This window comes from Prionailurus viverrinus, chromosome A2 (assembly GCF_022837055.1).
Source record: "Prionailurus viverrinus isolate Anna chromosome A2, UM_Priviv_1.0, whole genome shotgun sequence".
Lineage (NCBI taxonomy): Eukaryota > Metazoa > Chordata > Mammalia > Carnivora > Felidae > Prionailurus > Prionailurus viverrinus.
Window position 1 is genome coordinate 95051740 of NC_062562.1, and position 26826 is coordinate 95078565.

General features: G+C 38.3%; 1 protein-coding gene across 9 annotated transcripts in view; it reads left to right on the forward strand.

Annotated features, from left to right (window-relative positions):
* CDK14 (cyclin dependent kinase 14) overlaps positions 1-26826 on the forward strand; it is a 704495-nt gene that overhangs the window by 524102 nt on the left and 153567 nt on the right. For all 9 annotated transcript variants that reach the window (XR_007146446.1, XM_047830949.1, XM_047830989.1 and 6 more), the window contains 2 exons: positions 10445-10584; positions 16596-16739. Coding sequence is in view for 8 of the 9 variants with exons in the window: in XM_047830949.1 (XP_047686905.1) it covers positions 10445-10584; positions 16596-16711 (256 nt within the window). In the remaining variant the exon portion in view is untranslated. The remainder of the gene's footprint in view (positions 1-10444; positions 10585-16595; positions 16740-26826) is intronic.

Here is a 26826-nt window from a genome sequence, read left to right on the forward strand (position 1 = left end):
TCATGATACAATATTTTGACGGTCAGGTGAACTGACCACTATAGGAATGAGTGTCTTCCATGGGAGATTGTGTCATTAAACAGTTTCACCAGAATAAATGAATGAGAACTGAACAATTTTCTATGCACAACAAAACACAACCTATTTATGGAAACTGATATTAAAATGTTATGTGCTTACCTTGAGGGGAGGAATCTCATTAATTTTTTTTTTCTATAGCAGTGCATTGACAAAGGAAGTCTCAGCATTAAATAACTCTGTGTGTTCAGTATTAATGTAACTAAGAGTCTTGCCTCTCTTTTCATTGCACAGCCTAGCACCTGGGGTTGAGAAGTTCACTGCCCAGGCTTAAACCTTTCTTTATTAGTTTTTATCTTCCCCAAAAGTTTATTCCAATGTCAGGGGTTTCCTTCATGCTCTGCTTAACAAATTACTGACCCCTCTTTGCAAAATGAATAAATTTAAGCCTATTTTCTAAACATAAGTCACTTTTTGAAAAATCAGAGCGGTTTTATGACCACAGTCCTCCCTCTAAGTCAAAAGCTTTGATAAGAAGGTAATTAAATGAGCATTCTGCTTTTGATGTGTAGACAAGAAAGAATACTGCATCTGACAGTCCTGGTCAGTACAGTTGAGGAAACAGCCTGCCTTTATGGGTGGGTGGGCTTCTTCACAAATCATTTGCAAGAGATTAATTGCTGTGTAATCCAGTGGCCAATGCCCACGTTGGCATCTTTGCCACAGTGACAGTATGTGTACTGTCAAATGAAAGGACCCAGGGCCCCAGCTTTGCCCTGTGAAGAGTGACAGTGAGTGAGTCAAGCGTGAATGTAGAGACCTTCAGCATCTCACTCGGGTTGCTCTATTTCCTGTGAGACCAAGCACATAGAATGCTCCACATACAGGCCCACAGTGTATGTAGTTCTGTGCCATCATAGAATGCAGGAAGGAATAGTCTAGAAATTTTTGTTCCTTTTTACTTCCTCTTCAACTGTTATATAGAAGGTAGTATCTCCATTGAATGCTCTAAATAGATGGAACCTATTACATCTCTACTTTTTATGTCTAGTTTTCATTAGCTAAAATATTAATAAATCCCAGTGAAGATTTTTATAGAGATATTTGGAAGGTGAAAAATGTGACTTGTCTTAGTTGTTCCAGAAGCAGATGTATCATTAATTTTAGAGGAAGTGTCTTCAAATTACAGTGTAAAAAAAAAAAAAAAAAAAAACAACAACCAAAAAAAACTTGTTCTGCTAGTTTGATGTACCTTTAAAAAGACAAGAACCAATTTCCTTCTCACTGAAAGAAAGAAAAAGAGGAAAGAAAGAAAGGGAGAAAGAGAAAATTGAAGGAAAGAGAGAGAGGGAGACACTATCTGAAGCAGGCTCCAGGCTCTGAGCTGTCAGCACAGAGCCTGACACAGGGCTCAAACTCATGAACTGCAAGATCATGACCTGAACCAAAGTCAGACACTTAACTGACTGAGCCACCCAGGCACCCCTAAGAGATGTATACTTTGAAGATGTACCTTAAGGACTGGGACTTGACCTTAAGATGTTTTTGCTCAAAACTGATTGCTTTTTATATGCATGTTTCTCAGGTAAAGTAAAATTTCTATAGGTGTAATAGTCGATATACTGTGTCCTCACATAAACACTCAGTCATTCAGCAGATGTCCTATTCCCAGGCTACACTGGGAAGCATGCCTTATAGGAAGTAGCCCTTGCTGCCTCACCATAGCTCCACTCTGTCTCTTTTCTGCCCCATCATATTCATCCTTCACCTTCATTTCTGTCTTCTCCACTTTATCAGTCTCCTTTAATCTGGCAAAACACTCGGATTCACTTTGCTCTTTGTTTTCAGGATGACTTAGAAACTTAGGTGAGCTTTCAAGGCAGTTAGTTGACAGGTTGAGTGAAGAGAGGCACATTAGATCATCTCACTGGTGACAAGGGGGGACATTCTGGTAGGTTCGTGATAGCCGGCAAGTGTGGCTGTGCTAACCCTCCCTGCATCTAGCTCATAATGAGGTTCTTCCTAGATTGGAGGGCATATAACCTTAGAGCTAGACAGCCTTCAAAGACCATGTGTTCCATCTTTCTCATTCATGAGGTGCAGAAACTGACAAGCACATGGAATAAAGGAAACATCCTGCTCCATACCCCTGGTCTGAGGCAGTCATTTACTCTTCATGTCACCTTCTTTCATATCTTTCTTTTTAATGCAAGTAAAGTGTGTGTGTGTGTGTGTGTGTGTGTGTGTGTGTGTGTGTGTTGTGTGGGTATGGATAAGAACTAGGAAAGTGAAAAATATTCATTATGATTAGAATAGCAACATACCATTATTTTCAACTATACTAAAAGCATTTGTTTGAAACTTACTCATAAGGTGCTCTCCACACACATTCTGAATTCAGTAGAGATTGTTTCTTTTCATTGTCATCTAGATTTATAATTTTAAAATTCCTTAGGTTTTTCAGAGAGTTTCCACAAACAAAAAACATCTTTTATTTTTTAAAAAATGAATATGGAATGAACACGAAATTCCTCTGTCCCACATACCCTACCATGTTTATGTGACCCTTCATGAACATGGAGCTCCCTGAATCCACCCTCCCAGCTGATAGGCACAGTCTGACAGCCAGAGGCTGGTCCCCGCTTGGTGATGTGGGATCAAGCACTGAAGTCAGTGGGAAGGCCTCACCACTGTCAGGAGCACCTCCCCATTTGTCAGGACATCCCCTGAGCCATTGCACACTGCCCCCTGCCGAGACATGGAAGTCCTGATGTCAGCCACTCACAAGAGTCAGCTGTCCACCCCTAAGGGTTGAATGTTCCTGGTGACAATCTGCAACAATTCATCTCTCTGCACTGTTCCCTCTGCTGAATTTCCTTGGCGAGTTCCCCTGATCCTACCATCTCACATCTCTAGATGGCCTGATGTACATCCTTCATAATCAAGATGTAGAACCATCTGAAAAAATTCTCTTGTGCCCTTTGTTAACCCTTCCCACACCCAGCTTCTGACAACCACTCTTTAATTTCTATAATTTTGCCTTTTCCAGAATGTCATATAAGTGGAATTATTGAGTATGTATGTAGCCTTTGGCTTCTTTCATTTAGGCATGCATTTGAGACTGACATATAAAGTTGAGTGGTGAAAGAACATTTGCCTAAAACAACTTCAGTTAGCTGATTTTGAGGCTTCATGGAGGTGATGTAAAAGAAGTAATTGTTGTTTTGTTTGTTTGTTTGTTTGTTTTTAAGTAGGGAAACAACACTGATATAGTGATTCCAGAGAGAAAGTCCTAAACATTACAAGTATAGATGATTTTATAGTAACTAATTAGATTGAAAAGATTATAAATAAATGCTTATGGCAGGGACAAGTCTCTCCTACTAGCACAAAAATTGACCTAAAATGCTGGAGAAGATACAACAAGCACATGCTTTCAAATGCATATGTATAGCTGAACCAACATAACATTAAGTGAAATCTCCAGGCATCAAGCATGAAGAAACCAGAGTGATAAGTAAGTATTAAAGTTGCGGCTACCCTGGAGATATTGTTAAAACAGGAACGCGGAACCATTTCGGGGTCAGGAAACAAAGCTTTGGGCCTGAGAAAGGCACAGCATAGGAATCCAGATTCCCCACATAGTCAAGACACTCAAAACACTTCAACCTCAGTAATGGGCTGGCTGAAAAACATCTGCTTCCAGCTGAGAGACTGGCAAGGACAACTGTGTTGGCCTTGGCTCTGGATGGGGATGAAAAAGTCCCCTGAAAATTCTAGAATTTTAGATTTAAATTTACAGAACTCACATGGTCACAGAAGCCAACAGAAAGAACTTGGAGTGCCTAAGTGTTAAGAGAGCCTCAGGGCTCTTGGCAGAAGCAAAAGAAAATCCCTATGGAGAAAGATATTCTCAACCCAGTCCCCTCAGGATTCCCACAGATTAACATTAGCCAAGCATGAGCTCACAATCCAGAATTATAAAACATCTGAGAAAAAGTCACTGTGAGTGAGGGTCAGTAGCAAAAGCAACAAAATTGGCCACCTCACCCAGAACCTCAGATATTGGAAATTATGAGACATAGAGCATAGCTATATTTAAAATGCTATAAAGAAAGAAAAGATCAAATCTAAAACTTGAACAAGAAGTCATCAAAACTGGACACACATATTTGTCAAAGACTTAAAAAGAACTTCTAAAAACAAAATGAACAAGGAAAACAGCCTATTAGATGCAGCTTATTAGAGAATTAGTTGAACTGGAAGATAGCTCTGAAGTAATTGCTCAGAATGGAGAGCACAGGGAGGGACAGAAGGAAAATATGAAAGAACAAGTAAAGGCATGGAAAATTTTGGAAGATGGCATTACGTTGTGGTTACAAAATGAGAGAAGGGAGAGAATGGGGGGATAAGCAATATTTGAAAAGTAATGACTGATGGGGCACCTGGGTGGCTCAGTCGGTTAAGCATCCGACTTCGGCTCAGGTCATGATCTCGCAGTTTGTGGGTTCAAGCCCCGCGTCGGGCTCTGTGCTGACAGCTCAGAGCCTGGAGCCTGTTTCAGATTCTGTGTCTCCTTCTCTCTCTCTGACCTTCCCCCATTCATGCTCTGTCTCTCTCTGTCTCAAAAATAAATAAACGTTAAAAAAAAATTAAAGAAAAAAAAAGAAAAGTAATGACTGAGATTTTTTCCAGGATTGTTGAAAGACATGAAGCCTCATATTCAGGAAACACTGAATACCAAGCAGGTGAAATCAAAAGAACACCTTACACGGCAATCCTAAAAGGAGGAAGATAAGAGCTGGCAGCGGCAACAACAGAAGCCAGTGAAATAATATCTTCAGAGTTAGGGGGAAAGGCTTTGAACCTGCAGTTATATCTGCAGCGAAACTGTTACCCTGTATGAAAACAAAACGGGGAGAATTTGCCACTAAGTTCTTTCATCGTGGAAAGAACTTCTGACATGTATATTTCAAATACAAAAAAAACTAAGGAAGAGAAGGAACGTATGAAACATGAAAAGAAAGGTGATTAAATAAGTTATAAACATCAGTAAATCTAAGTAATAATAATAGCGTCATTTAATGTGTGTTTTTGAAAATCACAGAAAATAGGAATAAAATATGAGACAATCCCACATGAAACATGGGACTAGTATCACAAGAAGTGAGGTGTTCCCATGTTCTTGTATCATTCAGCAGGAAGGTGAAGCTACAGTTTAAACGTTAAGCAGTTAAAGAGAAATGTTCAAAAGTTAAGGAGCTGCCCACTAGAACTGAGGGTGAAGGTGTAAAGTGTGGAAGGTTCTTCTGAGATCCTTGATGGTAAAAAACAAAAACAAAACAAAACCAACTGATCCCAAAAGAGGACACCCCTGACTGCAGATTGGGCAGCTCTGTGGTGCTCTTGGTCACATATTTATTAAGTTCTGAAGGGCGGTGGAGACCTGTTAAGAACACAGCACAACCTCTGTACATACAAGTGAACTATAGAAATTCATTACTGTTCCACCAAGAAGCTCCATGAGACGAGTTAACTAGGACACAGGAGGGTGGGTTTAAAATCAGGAAAGCATTTTACAAGCTTTCTGACCTAGATGGGCTAAACCTGGGGGAACTTCCTTTCTCTTGCCTCATTACTGGATTAAAAAATTGCTGCTGCTTGCTTGGGGGTTCATTTCATTTCCCATTACTCCCAACTTTTCACTCAAAGCACAGAGAGTTCCAAGTATAGTTAGTATATTGAAGTAGACTACAGTTTCTTTACGTCACTTCTATATTCTATATTCTTTTTTTTTAATTTCTCATAATCTGGTTGAGTGTTTTTTAACTACATGTGGCTCAGATGAACTGACCAACTCTTGTGAAGTCATACACTGGACAGTCTAAGCAGTGTGACCCTAAACAAATTTATAGAGAAACTTAAAAAGTCTGGCATTACCACATAGTAAGGATATGTGAAGCAACCTGACCACACTGCTCTTTTGGAGAAAGAAGGCATCCAGGTTCTGGACTGACCATCTGAGGGTGGTGCACTGCCATCCAGACAGGCTGTTGAGGACTTGTTAGGTTTCATAAAAATGACGTTTCTTGAAGAACCTGGCTGTTGTGTCACTGTCATCATGTCGGGGGTCTTGGGAGAGCTCTAATCTGGTTGTCCTAGCACTAATTGAAGGTGGCATGAAATATAAAGGTGCAGCAAAGTTTATTAGACAAATTAGAGCTTTTAAAAGCAAGCAACTTTTTGTCCTAAAATCCAGCTGTACTTCATAGATACCAGTAGTCATAAAAACTGCGGCTACAGTCAATAAAACTGGTCTACTGATGGTATTGCCTTGGAAATGGAGCTTAAGACAGGACCCAGTTTATCATACATTATTAGCAACACATAAGCTTGGTGAATGGTAAATCTAATGAAGCTTTCATAGGAGTATTGATAAGTAGTTTTATCAGGCTTCAAGCTTGGCAGAGTTGCAGCCTCTGTGTTTGGATTATCATCGGCCTGTTTGGAAACTTCGCAAAGGATTCTTGCTGTTCAGCATTTAAAACATGCTTATCAGTTTTTATCAGTTGACCTTTCCTGAAAGCGTGCAGTTTGAGTTATAAGTCTTCTTCACATCTATTCACATGCCAGAATCTTATCAATATATAAAAAATTTTAAGAGATTGGGTGCCAAAATACCCAGCCACGATACTTGAATGTTATTAATATCTACAAAATTACAATTCAGAACTACGGAAAACAATCTAGATCTTCTGTGGTTTATCCCTTCAGTCATTTCACACATTGACGGTAGGGCCCATATGCTGTTTGCCTGCTACTTTATGTTTATGTCTCTCACATTTAAAATGGTATTCATCAGGTTGTGTAACCACTGATTTTGTTGGCTTTTAACCAAGTCTTATAATGATTTTTTAACATCTTTCTATAAATCTCATTTTGTATTATTATGAAAACCTCCATTTTGAAAATCACAAACCTCTGGTTGAAAAGTTCACATAAAGTCCACATTGTAACGGAAGCACATATCTTTAACCTCTCCAGACAGAAACGTCTTAAAGTTAATTGAATGTTTGCACTTTGGGATGCAAGTTAAAAGAGAGGGTGGAAAGGGTGAGAGTGAGCTGTTAAGTGCGTTTAGTAAAAAGTAATGCTTGTCTTGTGTAGGACATATTGAATATGCCTTTTAGTAAATACTTGTTTTTAAAGTAAACGTGCTTTGTTCTTGTAGCTCAAATAATTCTTAATCATAAAATTTCTGCAAATTCTGTAATTTTTTCCTATTTTTATTGGAAGTTGCTTGCCAACTTCTGTTGTTAAAAGTGTGAACTTTTTCCTTCTCTCCCAATCTTGTAAAAAGAGAATTTAGTTTCTGCTAATGAATTGAGTAGATGTCTAATATTTTATTTTCCTGTTGATCTGTGTAACAATATTTATTGGTAAGACAATTGGTGCTGGGTATTGATGTTCAATCATATATTTATAATGTCTGGAATGTATAATTACAGTTCTTCAGGAAAAACAATTTGTAGGTGTCCATCAGCTTGTAAAAACTTAGTGCAAGAGTTTAAACATCTAAATAAATACTGAAATGAGAAAGAAGAAAGAAAGAAAAAGCTAAGAGTAATCATTAAACAGATAGAAATAGAATGTGTAACTTCTAAAATAGAGGATGGAGATCTTCAGTTTTAAAATTCAATTTAAAAGAAGGCAGGAAAAGAGAAAAAAACATAAGAATAAAATAGAATGCAGTATTAAGATGTTAGTAGTAATTCCAAATATGTCAGTAATCACAAACTGTAAATGGACTAAATTTTCTCCTTGGATAAATATTAAATCCAGCTATATACTATTTGTGAAAGAGGTATCTTAAAATTATGGATAGGAAACATTAAAAGCAAGAAAATGACAAAGGTACACCAGGCAAGTACTAAACAAAAGCTGAGGTCATTAAATGAATATAAGAAAAAAAAAATGAACGTTAGTCCAAAAGCTTTACTGAAAATAAAGAAGTTCACTACAGAGAGATTAAAGACTAAATTTACCAGGGAAAGATAAAAGTGCTAAACTATTACACATTAAATTACCCAGCTCTAGAATATATAAAACAAAATTTAATGGAATTACAAGGGAAGATTTTTAAATAAAGAGTGAAGACAACCAAATCGTTCTGGCATTCTGATAACGTGCACTTATGGCTTGGGAGAAGATGTCCAAATAAGGTATCCTGGAAGTGTCATATCTCAAACAACTTGGATGGACTCAGAAAGTGGTTCATGAAATGACAGACGGTGATGTTGAAAATGTGGAGAGCTGGAATAAAAGTGGTTCTTGAAATGCAAATGAGGAAATAGCAAGCATTCTAAATTAAAATAATTTTGTGATAATTTAAATATTTGTATATAGCCTGCATATCACAAATAAGCATTTGATTATCTCATCAACCTTAAGGTTTGACGTTAGTCCATTTGGGGAAGGTGAAATGGAATTGTCTTATATCAGTTAATTCTTTATATTTAGGTATTATATGCACTAAGTCTGAATGTAATCGACAGTTATACAGATTGTGATTCATTGCATATTGGAGCTGGAAGGACTGTAGACATAAGGTGGTTCATCACTCTTGTAACAGAATTAAGCCCCAAAACTCAAATCTAGTCTCAGTCTGGCACTGTTGTTCTGTTTCATCAAAGCTATGTAAAATTGATACCAATGATCATGTTCACCATGATTATATATAAAATGTACATTCAATATAAGTGCAGCTTTTACCATGAACTTTACCTAATCTCAAACTTTGCCTTTGGTATTTTAAAAGATGTTAATGAAGTTTATAATAATGAAAATCTTAGGAAGAGGAAGCAATAATATGGATGGCTGTGGCCCCTCTTAAAGGAAAGGAGAAAAAAAAACAAACAAACTGTAGAGAATTTAGAGAATGCTTCCTTTTCCTGTGGACAAATTTGTCTTTTCCAGGCTGAGACATTTAAAACCAATCCACTGATAAGTTGTTTTTTAAACAGCCACTACAGCAAATACTGAACCCATCTGTAAGACCTTCATTTATGAAGACTTAGAGAGGCCTTAGGGGGGGGTCCTCCGAGTAGTATTTTTCTTTGCTCTTTCCCTGCTTCTTTTGCTCCCCAAATTCATTACCTCCTTTCCTCTTCCTCACTTTCAATCCTCCCCTCCCCTATAACAATTTTAAATCAATGCTGAAGAGCAGCTTGAGTACAAGAAGGGGGAGAATTGTTGGTTATTGAAGAAAGTTCATTGACCATGTGCTTAGTAGCTTCAAGACTTTTGAAAAAATACTCACCAGCAGATGCAACTTGCCCTCACACTTTCTGGCTCTTTCTGAGAGTCAGTGTCCTTTATTGCCCCTTGTTACAGCAGACACTCAGGAATCCACGGGTTGCCTTTAGAAATTTTCTGAAACAAATGCAAACCACTTTAGAGTCAAGTAATTGTAGATGGGTTTAAATCCACTCAACGTGCTAATTGAGAAATCCACTTGCACTGCCATTAGATGGAAACAGAGTTCCCTTGGTCAACTAAATAAATACAAGGGTGTGTGGAAAGTGCCTATGAAGGTGCTTGACACGTGTTCAACTATCCATCAATGTCAGCCATTATCAGGAATACTTCTATTATCATTTTTATGTTAATTATCTGAGCTTGATTGTGCTGAGTTGTGAAATAGAGTTTCCACGAAAACAAAGGCCGGGCTGGACTGTGTGATCTGGTATGCATTTGGAAGTTGTACCACATGGGAGATTTGACTTCTCTGCTTTTTTGGTAATCTTAAGACACATAGTTTCTATCTACCATTGTTTTAATGATCATCTTGAATTAATTCAGCCCCATGTGGGTTATACATATTCCCTTTGTTAACTTCATGTTAATATTATGATTGTTGATATGTGCAGGGTACTTATGCCAATAATTTTATATTCAATGTAAGGAAATGTAAATTCTTAGAGGAAAAGTAACTTTAGTAACTAGAGAACTTAATAGTTTTATTTTAATTCTCCTAATTATTTTGTATTAACTTTCCTATAAATGTATCCAGATGTGTATGCAATAGGTAGATTCTGTGAACAAATTCTGGTAACTCTTTGATAAATTATCTCCTGAAATTTTCTATCTCGGCACCTTGTTCTATCCTGAAAGTATGAACCCTTTACTTATACTAGAAATGTTTTAAATCAATGAAACGGAGATATCGAGAGTAAAAGCTAGTTTAAATTAACAGATACTCTGAGAACCAACATGAATTCTGCTTCTTTTTATTTTCAGCAGATAATTTAACTTGCTTTTTGGCCAGGAATAAATAAGTTCCAAAAACCATTAGGTGAACTTTATGTCTTATTTAGTGGATTTTCTTGTTTGGTCTGATTTCTCTCTTTTTTGCTTGTGTTTTCAGGCTCAGCTATGTGAATTATGCAGAGGATCTGGCCTCCAAGCTCCTACAGTGTTCCCCAAAGAACAGACTATCAGCACAGGCTGCCTTGAGCCACGAGTATTTTAGTGACCTGCCCCCACGGCTATGGGAACTGACCGATAGTGAGTATGACAAATCTGAAACATCCAATCAAAGAAGCCGTATCATTGTAGCATCTATGTGTAACATATTTATAGAAGGTTCATGTTTTTATGTGTGCATATGCAAGATTATGTATGTTTGCATACTCATTACATGTACACATATATGTGTGTGTATGCATTTATATGCAGGGGTTGGGGGAGGGCTAGTGAGAGATTGAGAGAGAGAGAGAGAATGAGGGAAAGGGAGTCATGTGTGTATATATTTAGTGGAATCCTGCCATTCAATTCCTAGCTTACCAGACAGAGGAAGAAAATGGATTCCTTTTTTTGCTATCTCTGCTCTGCAGTCTGCAACTGCATGTCTTTGTATTTGATTATGTATGTGTCCAAAAGAATGATCTGAGCAGTCATAAAGGAAAAGGAAAATATGATTTACATATTTAGTGCTTCATGCATGGAGTACTTTTTAACTGGCTGCAGTACACAGAGGAGAAATGATTCATTTTTGTTTGATTCTCAGAGACCATCTTGGTTGTAACAATAACGGTAAAAAGGGCTGCTATGCAGTGAGCTGACAAAGAGTTGGCAATTGGCTAATGCGCTGAATTGACATGTAGGAACCGAAGACTTGTAATTCATTTTAACTACAAATGCTTTTGGTATTCATACAGACAGCTCCTCTCTGGATCTTTTTAAAACAAAACACATTCCTGGGTGGGTTTTTGTTTTGTTTTTACAAAAGTGTTCATATTTACACAGCCTTTTTCAATTACATTTTAAATATTTGGGAGATTTATGGCTGGGAGGATCTCATCTTTCTTCCAAAGTGTGAAACAGAATTCTTGTGAAATTTTGCGAAACACTATTGCAGTAAGAACATTTTTGTTCAATGGCGATGCGTTCTTTTCCAAATGCCAATTCTACATATTCCTTCCCACACTCTTTTCTGACTGCCTTAAAAATTAATATACTGCATATATGCATAGATATTTATAATATATTTATTAATCCTTGGGTACATACTTACCATACATAACATAAAGTTATTTATGAGTACATAACATAGTTATTTAATCTCCTAGACTTTTAACTTTTTCTCCCATTGTAGTATTAGATTCTCCTTGACAACATCACCCTTTATTTTGCAGCTAAGTCCCAAGTAACAACTCCTCTGGGTATTTCTACCCTAAATCATTTTTGATATCCTACATTTAATTTGAATTTCTTTTTTTTTACCCTAAACTATCTATAGATATATTAATCCACTACTCCCCCTTATGCTTAGTAAGTCTTCCTTAACATTTTATATATTCCCAACCCATATTTATTCTATACTCTGCCCTACTTTCTTTCTAAAACTCTACCCACTGACCATTATGCTAGCTATTCCCATTTTTTTAAAGATAAAATTTCTATGGAAAAATAATGAATTAGTGATCCATCTTCCTATACTGAGAAAAAGAGATATAAATGGGCCCATTAGTTTTTGGCTCATCAAATTCAAACATATGGTTTGTTTTCCTATTTAGTATAACTTGTAACTTAATATCACTCCTCCTTGGTGACATCTCAATCCCATCTGACTCGATGATTGAGTTTAAGCCAGGATTTTGATGGTCTATGAATTCTGAATTCTGTAGTGGTACTTTTCTGTTAATATGGACTTATTACCCACTTGCCACTTAGTTTATCAGCCAGTGGTTAAATCCAGTTTCTATCAGTAAGTAAATGCCTGCACATTATCACTCGGCAGCAGGCTGCCACCGGAGACAGCCTTGTCCTCGTCATTAACAAGCACAATGTATGCAGAACACCAGAGGGGAATTAAAACCACAAAAAATACCTCAGGGTGGTATTTTTAATATGAGAATTTAATTTGTAATTTCACAGATTAAGAATTTTGGCTGCATTAATCCCTTTATCAGCTCACAGCAGGCTATTTGCAGAAGCATAACCATAAGGCGATATTCATTGGCAGAAACACGTCTTTGCATAACGTTAAACATCAGGAGCAGTGAAACCTTTTGAAGGGGGGAGAATAAAGATGAAAAATCATTATATTTTTAAAGCAAGATTCTGCTAAATGCCTCCGGTAACAATTTTGAGTCACAGAAATGCTATTTCTGTGTCTAGTAGATAATCATTATGAAGCATAAATCCAGTCGCAAGAAAGGACAATCCCAGTATTAAATACTATAGCCATTTCCATTTAGAACAACGTGGTGGTCCTTGTAAACATGTTTACAAAACAAAATTCCTAGGCTTTGGAAACTTCGGGAACCAAGGTGAAATGACTGCTTTTGGGGACTCTGTTATCTAGGTTAATATTCTGCAGACTATATTTAGAGATTATTCAAATTAAATTTCACATTGGTATTGAGTCTTCTAATAAGTTCACCACCTAGCAAATGGCAGTAGCAAGGGCGTTACCCTTATGTGCTTCCTTTTCAAGGGGATTTGGAAGGAGGTCCACCTGGGAAGAAGTGTTGCAGAACCAATGAATGGATTGTATTAAGCAACCAAGTACTGGTTTAGGTTCATCAATTCCAGGAACCTCCCTGTATTGGTCCGCTCAGGCTGCTATAACAAAATATACCTAGACTGTGGGGGCTTAAACAATTAACATTTATTTCTCATAGTTCTGGAGACTGGGATGTCCACAATTAAGGTGCTGGCATATTTTGTTCCTGGCAAAGCCTCTTCCAGGCTTGCAGAAAGCCATCTTGCTATATCCTCACATGGCAGAGAGATCGATCTCTGTCTCTCCCTCTCTCCCTCTTCTTACAAAGCCGCAAATGTCATCATGTGGGCCTCACCCTCATGACCTCATCTAACCCAAATTATCACCCAAAAGACTCCATCTCCAAATACCATCACATTGGGGATGAAGGCTTCAACATACGAATTTGGGAGGAACACAATTCAGTCCACAATGCCTACATTCTTAAAGATAGTTCATAGCATTTTTTTAAAAGAATGTCCACAAAAGGAAAATACTTATGCAAGCAGAAGCAAAGCCAGGTTAAAAGGAGAAAATGGAACAAAAATAAATTAAAAGAGGCTTCTTGGCCTACTTTATTATATCAGACTCTGTGAGAAGAGTATCGAGTGTTATAGAATCTGGTTACACAAAGCATGCAGTTGTTCCATGGATTAATATAAAAAGTAAGTTGTATGCTTATGTCAGATACTTATTTGCTTTGGAAGAACATTTAACAATATAATATCTTTCTTTCTTGTGCTGTCGCTTAAAATCTCACCAGTTTACATAATACCAGAACTTAGAAGTAATGTGTTAGTGTGCCACCAAAGGGGGAATTATAAATTTATCGAGCAAGAATAGTGATACCTGGGGATCTGGTAGTTAAAGCTGGCTAATTCGGTGGCACCCTGTCATTCTCCCTCTGTCCTGAAACCCCAACAGCCTTGCCCCACTTCTTCACAGAAATTTAATTGCAGGGAAGTAAACGGAGGGCTGATTTAGAAGAAATTCATTACTTTTCCCAAATACACCACAGGGCATTCTCCTGTGTATACTATCAAGTTACATAAATTATTGAAGCTGAACTACCCTTGTCAAAGTAAATGAACAAAATACACTTCATAGCAGAGAGTCCTTGATTTTATTACATTCATTTGCTAATTCACAAAACTCAGATCTGCAGTAAAAGAAGGCCAACAAATTGATGCAGCGAGAAGAGCACTGAACTGGGAATCAGACCACCTGGGTTCTAGCTTCAGCTCCACGTGGTAACTAGCTGGGCAACTTTGGGCAAATGCCTTGGTCTCTGTGGATTTCTGATTTCTTATTTAGAGACCCAGTGGTCCCTAAGGACCTTTCCAGCTCTAAGGTTTATAAGTTTTCCTACTCATTCCTATGTATTATCCTAAAACAACATTATGCCATTAATGTAGCTCCACACTGTCTTCTTAAAAGTAGGTAAATAAATAAGAATAAAAATGTGTAGATATAAGTAAAAATTAAAAAAATAAAACAAACATACCCAGTTCAAATGTATTTGCTGTTTCCAGTTCCTAGACTTCCATTCTCTTGTGAATCCTTTTTTTTTTTAAGTTTATTTATTTTGGGAGAGAGAGAGTAGGTAGAAGAGGGAGAGAGAGAGGGAGAGAGAAATCCCAAGCAGGCTCTGCACTGTCAGCTAAGAGTCTGTCATGGGGCTCGTTCTCATGAACCGTGAGATCATGACCTGAGCTGAAATGAAGAGTTGGGCACTTTAACCAACTGAGCCACCCAGGTGCCCCTCTTGTGAATCCTTCTGAACTAGGCTTTGGTGCCCAACACTCTGGAACTGATGTTCTCAAAGTCTCCATCCTGGTCTTTTGCCAGCCCTCATCTCAGTCCATCAACAGAATCCAACACAACTGTCTACTATCCCTTCCTAGTAACATTTCCTTCACTTGGATTCCAGGACAGGACTCTTTCATGGCTTTCCTTTTGCCTCCCTAAACTGTCCCTTTCAGACTTCTTTGTGGAGTTCTCATCTGCCAGGCCTCTCACTTTTAGAGTGCCCTGGAGCATAATCCTCAGATCTTTCTATCTGCATACACTCCCTAGAGCCTACATGATCTCATTCGGTCTCATGATTTAAGTATCATCTACACACTGACAGCTTCCAGATTTCTATCTCCAGTCCCACCTTTCTTGGCTCCAGACTTGCATATTCGAGCAACTACTCAACATGTACATGTGGCCCTCTAGTAGGCATCTCAAATTGAATACTACCAAAATTGAACTCCTGATCTTTTCCTCCAGACCTGCTCCTCCAGTATGTTTCCCCTTGTCAATAAATGGCAACATCATTCTTCCAACTGGTGAAAGTTGTCCTTGATGGCTCCTCTTTTGTCACACTCCAACCCAATCCTTCCACAGACCGTGTTGGTGCTAGAACACACCATTCCTTCTCTCTGCCCCTCCCTTGCTCTCTCTCTCTCTCTCTCAAATAAATAAATAAATAAATAAATAAATAAATAAATAATTTTTTTTAAAAAGTTGGTGGGGTGGGGATGCCTGGGTGGCTCAGTCAGTTAAGCATCCGACTCTTGATTTTGTCTCAGGTCATAATCTCACAGTTCATGAGTTCAAGCCCCACATCAGGCTCTGTGCTGACAGTGCAGAGCCTGCTTGGGATTCTCTCTCTCTCTCTCTCTCTCTCTCTCTCTCTCTGCCCCTTCCCTGTTCTCTGTCTAGAAAAAAAAATAAACACATGCACACACACACACACACACACACACGCACACACACACACACACACACCATTCCTCCCTTCTTCACTGCTATCACCCTGCCCCACGTCACTCACCATGTTCTTTCACCTGTATTTTTACAGCACCCTTCTGTTTTGCCTGCTTCTTTCCTTTCTCCTTAGTGTCTTCTCCTGTTGTTTCCTCTTCCTATAGTTCATGCTTGCTTATCCTCAAAATATATGCATGGCTTGCTCTCTCACCTCCTTGAGTGTCTGCTCAAATGTAGCTTATCAAGAAAGCCTTCACTGACCTTCTTCCACTCAGCATTTCTGGTTTCTTTTCCATGCTTTATTTTTCTTCATAACACTTACTACTAGCTGATATATTTGATTGCTTATCATCTGTCTCTCCGAAATGGAATCAATAAGAACAGGGATTTCTTTTCATTCTGATTTATACACTACAGGATTCCAAAATACCTAGAACAGTGTGGGGCTCAGTAAATATTTCTCCAGTGAATGAGCGAAAGAATGGCATAAAGAAAGGGCAAGATATGTTGTTTACAATCCAAGTTAATTTTTCTAGATCGGAGAAATAAGAGCATGAATATTACTTCATGATATCGTGATATCATATGTGTGTATAAATCTGTGTAAATGTGTCTGTGGCTGTTACCACTTGACTTTTCAGCGACCAACACATACCACAATGTTCCCTGTGCAGGACATCTAGAATTGCATCTCAGCCTCCATTTTCTAAAATGAAAGGTTGTAAGCATATCTATAACATAATATATAAATGGCAACTTTTCATTCTGTCCACAGTGTCTTCTATTTTTACCGTCCCAAACGTAAGATTGCAGCCAGAAGCTGGAGAAAGCATGCGGGCCTTTGGGAAAAACAATAGTTATGGCAAAAGTCTATCAAATAGCAAGCACTGATGAGCACAACATTCTCAAGAGAGCACAGGTAAGATGACCTACTTTGCCTGGAAAGTAATAATGAATAGATATTGAACAGATCTTTTACATGAAATATTTCAGATTGATTTTTTTCCCCTAAATGTCTTATGAATCTCTATGTTCATTATGGCATTGATCACAGGTTCTACTAAGGAGAGTACAGTTAGTCATATATTTAGGTACCTACTAGATCCTGGCCAAAATTGTATTTTATTTATACAGTCATAAACAAACCATTTCAATTATAAGCAAATCATTTTAACTACTCACACATTCTTTGTGGAACACAAAGGTTAGTAAGGTTAGAAAAAGGTTAACCTTGAGCGATATTCTAAGTCACAGACTTGCTTTATTTGGCCCACACAATTTTTTAAATTAGTTGCTTTCACTTTAAAATGGAGAGATTTTACAGAGTCTGGATTCTTGGCATTTTTTTTAAACCAGCAACTCTGGCAACAGTGCACTCACATTCCTGCCAGAATTTTATACGTATAACTGAATCATGGCTGCTTCCCTTGGAAAGGATGTGTGCTCCCTAGTTTAGCTTAGCTGCTGTGTGGGCCACTTAGCTCACTTTTGATTCCTCCATGGCCCCTAGTACAGACCTTATCATGATGAAGCTTTTCTTTTTTCCTATTCGATTCTTTGACCTTTACTATTCTGCAGAGAAAAAGCATAATCCAAACAAGGCGATCTCTAGCATGCTGGCCTGTTACAGACACACATGCTTCACAGAAACAAGTATAAGACAGCAAATTCTGAAAAGGCTGTGTCTTTATTACCAGATGGAAATGTCTGGGGTTTTTTTTGTGTGTCTGAATTTCATGCCTATATATATATCTTTCTTTTTAACATAACTGAAGTAAATAGAGAACACACTTTTTTGTGGGGAGGGCTTTTTTTAATTTGCTATCCCATATTTGCTCCTTGCTCATGTGGATGTTCAATAATTAAATGTTCTGGTGAATGGAAGGATCTAGATAGACAGCATTGCAAGAGTCTGTCTTCCTTCTGCCTCTTAACATGAAATATGTTAACAGGGTCAATTGCCAGCATGGCAAAGAGAACAAATTATACTGTCCGCGTTGTCTTCTGGGTGATTTGCCAATACCTTGAGCTATGTTGGGGACTCAGCTTTTGCACACATTCAATGTGGGGGCAAATTTTGACCTCTTGGGAGTAGGGTGGTGATTTATGAATGGTTGGGGGTGAAAGATCCCCAGATAAAACAAGGTGTATAAATGCCAGTCAGAAAATGTTACTAATAGACTTGCTACTACATACATAAGAGTAAGATTCTTCATTCTTCAGGTTATTTCCCCCCACTGGGTAAAAAGTTACCTAGAAGCACAACTTCATTCCCTCAATGGTGTTTGTACTCCCATTCTGAATTTCAGTTGGTCACACAGAGTAAGCTGAGTTACTTCCTGGTTCTGAGACCGGTTTTAATTCATTAGGTTTGTAGCACATGCTTTTCAAAGCATGTAACCTGTATTACCATCATGAGGGCCCCTGGCTTTATAAATCCAGTAGCCAGTTCAGTAAAACAAAACAAAAGGTGAACTTTATTGGTGCTGCTTCCCATACAGCAAGTTTGAACTTCGGTCACAGAGCTGTGTGTCTTTTCTTCTCTGCTCTTTTAGGATCTCTCTGACCTGAGTCTAGCCAGTCAAAGCTGCTAGAAGGTCTTCCAGGTCAGCTTCTCCTGGCAAAAATAAATCAAGCTGACTGGACAGAAGCATTGCCCATAAGGTCTCAAAAGTTACTAATTGGAAAGAGGCTTTTAAAGAGGTGCTCAGAACTGCAATCATTAGTATTCGAAAGCCCTTACAAAAATGTATTTTCTTTGCAGTGTATCTTTTTTTTTTTTCAACGTTTTTTATTTATTTTTGGGACAGAGCAAGACAGAGCATGAATGGGGGAGGGGCAGAGAGAGAGGGAGACACAGAATCGGAAACAGGCTCCAGGCTCTGAGCCATCAGCCCAGAGCCCGACGCGGGGCTCGAACCCACGGACCGTGAGATCGTGACCTGGCTGAAGTTGGATGCCCAACCGACTGCGCCACCCAGGCGCCCCGCAGTATATCTTTTTAAAATAGATTTAAGGTTATAGGAACTGCTTCTTCTAGAATTATTTGATAATGATACAAATATGTTCTTTATGAGTTTTCTCCATTTCACATCAACTTTCAAAGCTCAGATTTATTGTTTTTGTTGCTTTCTTCCAAATCCAAATACCTCGGCTTCATTCAACATTATATTGAAGAAACATCTATGTTTTCTTTTCTCTGAAAAGCTGCAGGGAGGGGCCCCTGGGTGGCTCAGTCGGTTAAGCATCTGACTCGATTTTGGGTCAAGTCACGATCTCATGGTTCCTGAGTTTGAGCCCTGCTTCGGGCTCTACACTGACAGTGCAGAGCCTGTGGGGAATTCTCTCTCTCTGCCCCTCCCTCGCTAACATGCAACCTCTCTCTCAAAATAAATAAACTTTAAAAAAAGCTGCAGAGAAGCTGGATTCTAAGTTTTCTGTCAGTCAGCAGAAAAAGAAACCATTTTAATTTCTCACCTTTGTGGGTTTTTAATTTTACTACATGAGGCTGTCTTAGAGAGCAAATAATGCAGTATATTGGCCTGCTACATCTGAGCAATGGAAGTTTTTCTGACCAATAGCTGAATATTAATGTAGACATGAATATAATGTAGACATGACAGAATAAAAAGTCTACCATAAATAAGAGTATTCATACAGAAAAACATGTAATTCCCTAGATTTTGATTTTGTTGTTGATGAATTAATTAACTGTTTAGAGCAAGCTGTGGCATGTTAAATCTTCCTCAAATGTCCCGGTTCTTTGTAAACCCCAGAGATTGGGAAGACGAAGGGTGGGAAAGAAGTCGAGGGCCCAGTGAGGCTAAAACTGTAACCTAGCATTTCAGCCACCTCTCTTCAGGGGGTTGCACAGAGTCAGTGTGGAAAATGCATTGCATCACTTCTTTAAAATGTTTGGAGGACTGAGTAGAAGGGAGTGTTTTAAGTCCTAATTTTCCTCCTCTACCTCAATGCCAAACTGTCTCTAAACTTGCATACGAAGGCCATTTCAATTATTTAGTTAATAATACTGGATTTGCATAAAGTGGCCTTAGTGGAAAAGCTAATGAGAAGCATTTTTCTTTGCAGCAAAAAGTAATTTTGGTTTCAGAGTCTTGTAACCAAATTAAATGAAAAGAAAACTACATGCACCTAAGTTTAAAATGGGATAGGTGCCAGTGGATGATCAAAATACTGTGCTTCCTACATTTTGTTATCCTCTAAAGATATTTAGACTAATGATTTTATAGGTTGTCCCCACTCTTTTTATCAGTATTGAAGGGTAAAGACCATCCTAAAGTCTGAGAGAATGTGCATTGAAATTTCCCTCAATGAAAAGACCAGAAGCTATATTGAGTATCACATTCATTTGCATCACTTATATTTGCACATAGCAATACCAGACACTCCCTGAGGCTGAGCTTAATTTTCCAGTCATTCTAAATTGAAACAGGAATGGGACGTCCCGGCTGGCTCATTTGGTGGAGGATGCAACTCTTGATCTCAGGGTTTTAAGTTCGGGCCCCACATTGGGTGTAGAGATTACTGTAAAAAATAAAATCTTAAAAACTAAATAAAAATTACAAATTAATTGAGACAGGAAGCGCCTGGTCAGTCTGTCTACTCCTTTTGCTGAATACAGGTATAAGAATGGCCTCTAATCTTTCAGGCAGATTTTTTTTTTTGAAATGCTATGTGCTCATTAAGAAACATCTCTTTTCAGTGAATCAGTTGGTGTTCAGACCCTATTGAATCCATAATAAATATACAAATATCAGTCTAGTACATCAAAATATTATATTTGGTTCAAGTGCAAGAAGTTAACCTCATACATATTTTGGTGACCTTCTTGCCTTATAGCATATTATCTTTCCTAATCAACATGAAATATTATGTGACAATGAAAAAAATGTGTTGACTCAGTCATCAAGCAGTAATTTCCTAAAAGTAGGCTGCCAGGTAAACAGAGTAGAATGCATAAATTGCTTCAGAATTTTAATTAAATAAGATAAAGATTTTTAAAGAAAATAAACTCCAGACAGAATATAATGCATTTGTGCTTAAGACCCTCTGGCATCACTAACTGAACATTCAGTAGAGCAGGTGTTCTCACACCCTGAGGAGCTTTTTAAAATACAAGTTCCCAGAGTCCATGAATGGGCACTTTGAGGAATCCCAAAGGATGTTAATACAGGTAGCCCTTTAACCACATATTATGACATCTTCAGTAAATATTCAAGAACTATATATTTATGAAGTAAAATAATCAACTTATTTGGATCAGGACTGTATAAGGACAGACTAGAAAAATCCATCCCTTTCCTTCCTTTCCCTTCCCTATTCTTCTGAGGGAAGACGAACAAAGTAACCATTAAGCCACATGTGGCTATTTACATTTAATTTTTAATTAATTAAAATTAAATTATAATTTTGTTTCCTCAATAGCAGAACCATGTTTCAGGTACTCATTAGCCACACATGACCAGTGGCCACTTTACTGGACAGGGCAGATAAAGAATCCTTCCAGCATCACAGCGCCCTGTATCAGACAGCTCTGGTGACAAGCATTTCCCCTACCTGACTTCCAAAAAAGGGGTCAGGAAAATTAAACTAAATTCAATCAGTAAAAATATGCTTCAGTTTTAGATTATAGCCATTTAAGGAAAGCTTGAAACGTCTGAGGAATGGATGCCTTCAAGTGAGAAGACAGGCGGCAGGGTGAGAGGGCCAGAGACAGATGATTGGAGAGAGCCATGCCACGGGATCAGGAGAGACCAAGAGAAAGTGGGTGTTGGGATCTTCCAGGGGAAGGGGACATGGTCAGGTTTCTTCAGTTAGCAGTGGTCTTTGTTGAGGTTGCTTCAGGAAGGTAGGAAGAACAAGGCCACCAGTCTAAGCAGCTGCACAGACAGCCTCACAAAGACCGAGCGTCCATCAGAATCCAGTAAGAGCTTCACTTCACTGGCCGTCTTCACCACCACTCAGCTCTGGTAACTGCTCCTGTCCTCTGTGCTGTGACACGATGGCAGCTCACTTTCTCAACTAACATTTTCATCTTCTCTTCATCTCACAGCTCCTGCCGACTTGTTTCTGCTTATTCATGAACCCTGCTTCTGTTGTTTCCCTTTGTCTCTATTTCTGGGGCAGTCTATCACTGAGCTCTTTTACTCGGATTCAAACCTTCCTCACAAGCAGCTCTGATTGGCATTAGCATCATCATGAAAAGTATGCTTTGAGCAAGGCTGTTGTATCAGTCACTCCATAAGCTGTTGGCTGACTGTAGATTGCTGTAGGCCCAGCACTGAGCCCTGATCCAGTCTGCTGAGCTGTGAACTGGGCCAACCTCTTCTTAAGGAACCGCTCAGAGGATGGCTCTGGGTTTAGAAGTCTCAGAAGCTTCTACAAAGCATGGAGTATAGCCAGGAGGCACCTTCCCTGGACTGTATGCTACCAAGGAAAAAAACAAGTACAGAGGGACATTCTAATTTTAATGGTGTAACAACATCCTCATTGTGTGATATTTTTGTCGAAAGTTCTTTCTAAGCGATGTTGCATTTTCTCAACTACAGACCCAAAAGGAGAGAACACTCATTAATACTTACAACAGTGTAAGAAATTCAAGTATTGGTTATAGCTTTCCTTCAGCAACAGGAAGTTTTCTGGGTCTTTTTCTGCAAGAACTTTTTTTCTGCATGACCCTACAGATTTTTTTTTTCCTATCAAACAACTACAGTTTTATTATCTCTGTTATTTCATGCAGTTGACAATAGTTGTGGAAATAACAGGCAGAGGAGGAAACAAACATTCCTGTCCCTCACAGGTTTTATCTGAAAGAATCCTGGTTTTTGTCATTACCCCTACATTGCTGCAGATGAAAAACTACATCTTATCGGGAAATCAACAGTACTTCAAACCACAAATGCATAATGCATGTTATGAACACCAGATTGAGAAGAGGCTGAAATGTTTGGTGGTTTCCCCATCCCACCCCCGACCCCCTTTCCTTAGCTTCCCTCCATCCTGGAGAGTCTCTTATCTGCTCTAAACTCTGATGCAAAATAGGGGGCTATGGACGCTGTCCTTCCCTCCTCTCCCTTCCTTCTCTGCCTCTCCACCCCTCCCTTTCCTTGGGTCACCTCTGATCTATAGACTGCATTACCACTACCAACCCTATGAATGGATTAGCAAAGGACTTGAAGGCCTTTACTGTCTAATCTGCTTAATTATGTCCTGGGATTGTCACAAAGCAGAATGAAAATAAAGTTAAATATATCATGCTTCATCCAAGGTGAATTTTTGAAAGTATTTTTTATATTGACATAATTTCAGACTTCTAGAAAAGTTACAAGAGCAGTACATAGAATTCCTGATACCCTTCACCTACTTTCCCCAAATGTTTGCATTTTACTACATTCGCTTTATCATATTCATTTTCTCTCCCTCCATCCCTTCCTGTCTCTGTCTCTCAGACACACACATACAGACACACATGTACATACACATTGTTTTTCTAAACCATTGTTTTTACTCACATGATGCTCCAGTACCTTTAACTATTTCAGTGTGCTTTTCTTAAAAAGCAGAATTCAGAGTGACATTTTTTTAATTAAAAATTAAAATTTGCCCTTGCTCTTCTTTTTTCTTTCTCTGAGAGTTTTGAAAAGCAAAATGGGTAAAAGAGGAAGAAACTGGTGTGATGTTCCACAAATTGGTTCATCAGTCCATGCTCAAAAATTAGCTATATTTTTGTGATTCAATTATCCAGGTCAGATGAGCTTTCAAATTGTGGAGTGACGGTGGGGGAAGGCACTGCAACTTGCATCTTCTGTCTTTTGAAAACCCAAATTAATTTCTGAGGGACTATTTAGCCAGCAGCATAATGTGAATGAAGCTTTCTTATAAGTAATGGGCATGAGATGTGGTGTGGCTAGTAAGCAAGATATCTGTTAGAATGCTTGGCCAAACTATTACGAAGTTAGCAGTCACATATAACAAGTAGTTATAATCAGTTCAGGTGCTCTATTTTTCCCTTTCATTTAATGTTGATTCTTATGAATTTGGGATACAGAGGGAATCATCTATGCCCTAAGTGCACTGTATTGTATTATTAATACCAGGATAGCAGCTGAGTCCCACTAGACAGTCTTTGTGGTCTGCGGATGCTCTAAGAAGTGTCTGAGCATAAAAGGAGGCTGTTTGAGTTGAAGTGGGCTGATGGTCTAGGATGACATTTGAATGCATGGAGGACAATGTCTAAATGACAGTGTCGAGAAGGGAAGGCAAAAAGAAGCTCGAAACTATTCCCATTGTCCCACAGATGCTCATCACTCCTCCTGAGATATTCCTCACATGGAAGCTTTGTCTGGGTAGAAACAGGGAGTGGGATCAGGGAGGGATAGACCCTGGGACAAAAGCCAGGGATTCAGGTCCTTAAACACATTAAAATTCCAGAGAGAGAGCAAATGTAATGAAAACTGCAACCCGAATGTATTTCAAGTCTAACAAAGTTAAACATTTTAGCTAAATTATTACAAGTATATTTAACAAAATGTTTGCAATACTCTGAGATGCTTCCATGAATAAAGCTTTTAAGAACATCAAATTTGTTGTGCAAATGAATAGTTTACTGAGTCTCTTTTGGAATTTAGGAGAGATGTTTACCATGGCATGCACACACACACACACACACACACACACACACACACACACACACTCACTCTCACACAGCCAAGTAGAATAATTTTTCAACAGTCCTAGAGTTGTTAGGATAACATCATAGATTATTCAAAGGATTATTTTTCTACCTAAGGACATAATATGCAAGTTCTAGTACAAAAACAATACCAAAGTTGCAGAAATTGACAGAAATTTACCTCTTAATAGATATCGTCATGTATGCCATGCGTGGAATCCATTACTGTACTATTAACTTCCATATTAGGTGATTTTTTTTCCTTTAAATTATCACCATTCTTTTAATGTAGTTTGCATTATGTATAGTGCCCTTGGATTTTTAATTGCTCTGGATTATCATTTTCAATGCAATTAGCAAAATGCCCTCAATTACATATAATAATTACTGTAAATGGGGCTATTGGCCTAATTACTATAAATGAGGAAAGATGTGTGATTATCACGTGCAATTAAATCATGTACAGTATTTATTTTACATTATTGCATACAATGGTGTAATGATAACACATAATTATATTGTATCATTCGTTGGTCAACAAATCTACTTCATACTGAGATATCTAGAGTTGTGATCCACTGTCAAAGAGTCATGTACTGGCTCTTTCTTCCTAATGTAATTGGGTTATTCTGTGGGCTGGGAACCCACTGAATAAACTGTGCACAGGCAAGAAAAATCTGGAAGGAAAAAATTATTTTATCTTCGTTAATTAAGAATGTCCAGATTGTCCTATGTTGTCAGTGTTAAATCCTCCCTGAGCACAAAGCCAGCCTCCATCATACCTGTTTGTTTTCATGTAAATGTGTAAAAATCAACACCCCTAAATGGTGGCAACATCTAAAATATGCCTAGGAAAAAAAAGAAGTCCTTTCTTCATTGTGGCAAACATGATAATCATCCCTAGTTTACAAATAAATGCACACTTAACAAGCTTATAGCACATAATTAATTCTGCAAAGGATGCTGTTTGGCAGAGTGGGATTATGAGAATTGCATATTGATAGTGGCAGAAGAAATAAATCTATCTTCTCTACGTAAGGTTGGGTGTTCTTGTGTTCTCTAGAAACTGGCACATCTCAGAGGTGTTGCTCTCAAAATGATCTCAGGATGGAAAGAAATCAGTAATTACAGAGCCAGGCATTCAGTTGTGTCCTAATTTTCCCACCAGTTTTTCAGTGTTTCAGCTGCCTCAGAGACTTAAAGTATTCTCATTAGGTAGCTGCAGAGGCAGAGGCAACCGCTTGCCTACTCCCTCATTCTCCTCGTTCGCATTTCCTTTTTTTTTTTTTTTTTCCTTCCCCATTCCTGCCTTGGGAGTGACTGTGAAGATCATTTGCTGGAATGATTGGCAGGTTAGAGGATTCGATCAGATGAGTTCCTCTTAGTGCAGGTCAAAAAGGCTAGTTAGCAGGAGCTGTCGAAAAATGCCAGCAGCATTCGAAATGGGAAATGTCATGACTTCGAGGCAGGGGGTGCCACCTGGAACAGAAAGCCCCCAGCTCATTAGCAAGTTACAGGATGTGGGCTTAACTGGAGGGAGCAGAGAAGGAAAGATAATACCCAATAGGGAAAATGATTGTGAAGTGGAATTGATTTCATGTATAATTTGTTTATCACTAGAGGGGACAAATGCTGTCCTCCTGACATGAGCAGAGAAGTATGGACTATGAATGAAGCAACTTAGCATAATCTCCAGGTTGAGGTTTGGATTTAAAGAATGCAAACTTCTTTATTCTTAACTGTGGAAATGATCAGGTCATGTTACATTAATTAAAGCTGACATACTCTCAAATTTTTTATCTGGGCAATTGTGGCAATTCGACAGAAACGGATAGAAATGGGCAACTTGAGACAAGAAGAAGGATTTTTTTTTTCCTCGGCTGGTGTGGAAGACTAGCTCAGTTGCATACTGAATTATAACAGGGCTGGTGTTTATCTTCAGTGGTTTGCTAGGCTGCACAAATCAAACCAGGGCTCTCGATTCTCCTGCCATCTCATTTGTAGAAGAGAGCATTTGCCCTTTGGGACATGTAGATCTAATCCATATGAAAATATGTATATATATTTTAGAATAGGACTGTATCATATTTTGGCATAATGTTAAAGTTGTAATTTTTTTTAAAGGGGAAGCTCTCCTATTTCATTACTGCCTACTTGTCAGTTCATCTAGAATTTGATATTCTGCCATAAAGCCAACAACTTACAATAGTCATAGTCACAGACAAAACTAAACCCAAAAAGGTGTCCTTACAGGAAAAATTAATCTGTAGTTTGTAAAAAGAGAATGTAGTAGCAAAACAGAAAAGAATAATGC